The 3,854-nt window shown below is 35.4% G+C and overlaps 1 protein-coding gene across 1 annotated transcript; it reads right to left on the bottom strand.

Annotated features, from left to right (window-relative positions):
- Positions 1-375: 375 nt before the first annotated feature.
- LOC126890202 (zinc finger MYM-type protein 5-like) lies at positions 376-3,186 on the bottom strand. Its single transcript, XM_050659055.1, has 2 exons — positions 2,367-3,186; positions 376-380 (listed from the first exon to the last, which is right to left on the bottom strand). Exons 1-2 carry the CDS (start codon positions 3,184-3,186, stop codon positions 376-378), a joined length of 825 nt encoding a protein of 274 aa, XP_050515012.1.
- Between the last annotated feature and the right edge of the window lie 668 nt (positions 3,187-3,854).

Genomic DNA, 3,854 nt, shown 5'->3' with positions numbered 1-3,854 from the left:
CCTTTACCCTGGAAATTGTCAGAAAATCAAAAAAATTGACCAACTTTGTGGCTCACCATTTTTTTACGGCACTGGTCGCTTTCTTAATATTCTTCACGGATCTATCGATGGTAAAAATGCCGTACAAAAATATATGACCAAAATGTACCCGCTCTACCTGCACTTTTGAATTCTCACCAGCAGTGGCGTATTAAGACGATTGGGGGCCCCTGGCGGGAAAAATTTCGGGGCCCTTCGACAAAAGCGAATAGCCTTAACGATAACGATTTTATGGATCTTTTAACTTGCCAGTAACCAATTTGTCTGCAACTAGCAGTCGTTAGTAGGTGGTTTAAATAATACACGCATGCGATTTTGAACGAAACAAAATTATGTTTATTCTGAAAAAAAAACATTTACAGTATAGTATTTTTACTACAAAAACGTTATTACGTAGGTCAAAATTTTTGACGTAAGAGAACTGTCAAAACCTTAGAATGTGACTTTTCTTTATTGCCATGTTTATTATAAACACGGCAATAATGAAAAGTCACATTCTAATGTTTTGACAGTTCTCTTACGTCAAAAATTTTGACCTACGTAATAACGTTTTTGTAGTAAAAATACTATAGGTAGTATGTACATATGACTTAATAATTACTATTGTTATATAATATATAAGTACATACACTTTCCCTGAATATACATACGCATTTCAAATGAATTTACGCCTTACTTTTTCTTTTGAAAATTCATCAATTATTTTGTCGGTCTCAATTTTATCCAATATATCTTGTTCTATATACAATATAGCCATATTATTTAAACGTTCCTCCCCCATCGAACTTCTTAAATAGTTTTTTACTCTTTTTAGTACAGAAAAAGATCTCTCGCCTGATGCGTTCGAAATTGGTATCGTTAAAAATATTTTTAAAATTGTCTCAACATTAGGAAAAGTCGATGACATTTCTTTGGCAGCTCGGTACATATCTTTTGCGGTGGTCATTAACTCGTTATTTTCCTGCAGGAAGAGTAGAAATTGGTTTAATTCGTCTTCGAAGTTGGACACATCAATATCGTTCTTGTAAATTTCTTTCAGAGAACTTACTGCGGATGTTTTTGATTCGTCTGACAATGCTTTATCAAAAAATACCATAAATGCTTTAGGTTTGCATCGTATGTCTGATTTCTCCGAGCTAACTCTGCCTTGGTGTTGTCACATATAACGTAAAATGAATTTACAAGGAAATTTTCCTTCTTTCCAAACTCGTGTTCACCTCCTTTCACTTCGTCATGAAAAGTTTTTCTCTTAAGAGGTCGTCGACTTTGTCCGTCTTCTTCAAATGTCAGGCCTGACAAATCAGTTGCATCTTCTTGTACTTTTTCAAATTCATCTCTGAAATTGTCAATAAAATTGTACAGAGACTTCAGGAGAGATGAACCTTTTGACAATTCACACTCAACTGATTGAAGTGATTTACTCGTAGCGTTTAGTCGCTGTAGAATCGTGTTCCAAATCACTGTCATCAGCGCGGTTTCAAATTTGCCCATTTTTTTCAAAATTGAATTTGCCTCGATAATCGTGACTTTTTTCTCTTCGCTCGAATTGCAAATCTCAGTTAATGCCGCTTTTATATACGTGTACCCAAGTCTTATAGCTCGTACAGCATCCGCTCTTGCTGACCATCGTGTATCTACGAGTCTCTTCACCGAAACGGCATTTTCACACTTATTTAACTGTTTGCACAAAATTTGCCAACGATGAGTTGATGAAGAAAAAACAGTAAATAAATTCTGCACAAACATAAAATATTCAATCGCAGCGTTGCAACTTTCTGCTGCAAAATTTCCAATCAAATTTAACGAGTGGCTGGCACAAGGGATATATGCCGCACTCGGACTGTGTTGTTTAACCCGCGCCTGAAGTCCCGAGTATTTTCCTGACATATTGGCAGCATTGTCAAACGATTGCCCCCGACAGTTTTTAATATCTATTCCCAATTTGTCCAACATATCCAATATTTGTTGTTCCAAATATGAACTTGTATGCCCTTATATTGGTATAAATCCGACAAATCTCTCTTTGATGTCACCATTGGACGTAACATATCTTATGACAAATGTCAATTGATCTATATGCGAAACATCAGGCGTAGAGTCAACGATGATCCCATAATAATTTGCAGCCTTAATTTCATCAATTATGTGTGCTGTGACTTTTCTACCAATAATGGTGATAAATTCATCACAAACATTGTGAGACAGATAATTCACGTTTCCTCGTCCTTCATTGCCGTATTTTTGTAGGTGCAATTTCAAGAAGTCGTCATATTCACTTAGGTATTCTAAGCATGTTAAATAATTCCCTTTTCTTGTGGAATCCTTGCCTTCGTTATGCCCTCTGAACGCAATCCCCAAACTACTTAACAGTTTTATTGTGGATATAACCCGCTGCAAGACTTTCTTCCAGTAGTTTACCTCATTTTCTTTTCTCAATAATAACTGAGTATCAACTCTGTTAAAATTTGAAGTTCTTTTATATAAAGTGCAGATAGCTGCCATGTGCTCCTTTGAAAGTTCGTGGTCCGATAACGTAACGATAATCGTTTTCCAGTTCTGAAAACCAGTAATCAATTTCGATTTTGATGCAGAAAACAGTTTGCAAGGGTAGCAATAAACACTTTTGCTTGTTTCTGAAAACTTTAACCAGTATCGGTCTTCCTGAATTCCATTTGACTTCGTTCGATAAAAATGTTTGTGAAAAAGTCCTCTATAATAAACTTCATCTCTATCTTTGTACGCTGATTTTAATTCTTCAATATTCCCTACATTCGTTGGCTTGTTTCTAAGAATATAGTCAATCATTTTATCCGTTAATATCGCGGGCCATAAAGCTATATCCTTCAGTTTTGTAACATCAAAATCGGTGTCTTCGTCATCTTGGACGTAACTGGAATTTTCAACTTTCGGATTTTCGCCGCGTTCCTGTTCTACTTCTTCAAGTTTTTCCTTCGATGTTCCAGCGATGCATGTTTCGAAAGAAATTTCCACGGTAGGGTTTTCGGAGTTACCAGAAGTTGTACAAGGTTGCTCATTTTCCGTACTAACGTTTAAAAATTTGTGCAATGAATTTTTCTGCTGTTCGGCAATTTCTAGATTTCGTTTTAACCTTTTCTTTTTTTCTGTCCCACTTTGATATCGTTTCATGTTTCCTTTCTGAAAAAAATAGTTTTTGTATTTTTTAGTCTACATAATAATAAATATTTAGAGGTTCAACTCCAAAACTTTTCAATCTATATCTATATGAAAAATAACTAGTGGTGTGTTGTCACACATGGTACTTTCCCTCAATGTGCGTGGATATGTAGAAATACATCAGTTGAGATTATTTTATTTAAGTAACTTCATTATAATTTTTTTAAACTTTCAAACCCCTTAAACACCCCCTTAACGTGAGCCAATGAATTTAGTATTTTACATAATGAAGGACATTTACCTAGTAAATGTTTTTACCAATTTTGTTTTCAATCGGATATTTCTTTCTTTTTTTATAATTTTTTTAAACTTTCAAACCCCTTAAACACCCCCTTAACGTGAGCCAATGAATTTAGTATTTTACATAATGAAGGGCATTTACCTACCCAGATAGCACAAGTACGTTTTATGGACATCCAATGGACGTACATCTGTGTACATTGGAACGTCCAATGGACGTCCCGCTAAGGTACAATGGACATCCGATGGACGTCCAACGAATGTCCAGAGTTCACAAAATTGGACGTCCATAGAACGTCCGCTACAAACGTACATTGTACGTTGTATTGGAGCTTTCAGTGTACACCTTATGTACATTCAATGTACGTCTTATGAACATT

The sequence above is a fragment of the Diabrotica virgifera genome, chromosome 8 (genome assembly GCF_917563875.1).
Source record: "Diabrotica virgifera virgifera chromosome 8, PGI_DIABVI_V3a".
Classification (NCBI taxonomy): Eukaryota; Metazoa; Arthropoda; class Insecta; order Coleoptera; family Chrysomelidae; genus Diabrotica; species Diabrotica virgifera.
Note: the sequence above shows the minus strand (reverse complement) of the source record. Positions and strands in the feature narration are given on the sequence as shown.

What these genes read in the sequence shown, in the direction of transcription:
- LOC126890202 (XM_050659055.1), bottom strand. Translation starts at nt 3,186, where the DNA reads ATGAAACGATATCAAAGTGGGACAGAAAAAAAGAAAAGGTTAAAACGA.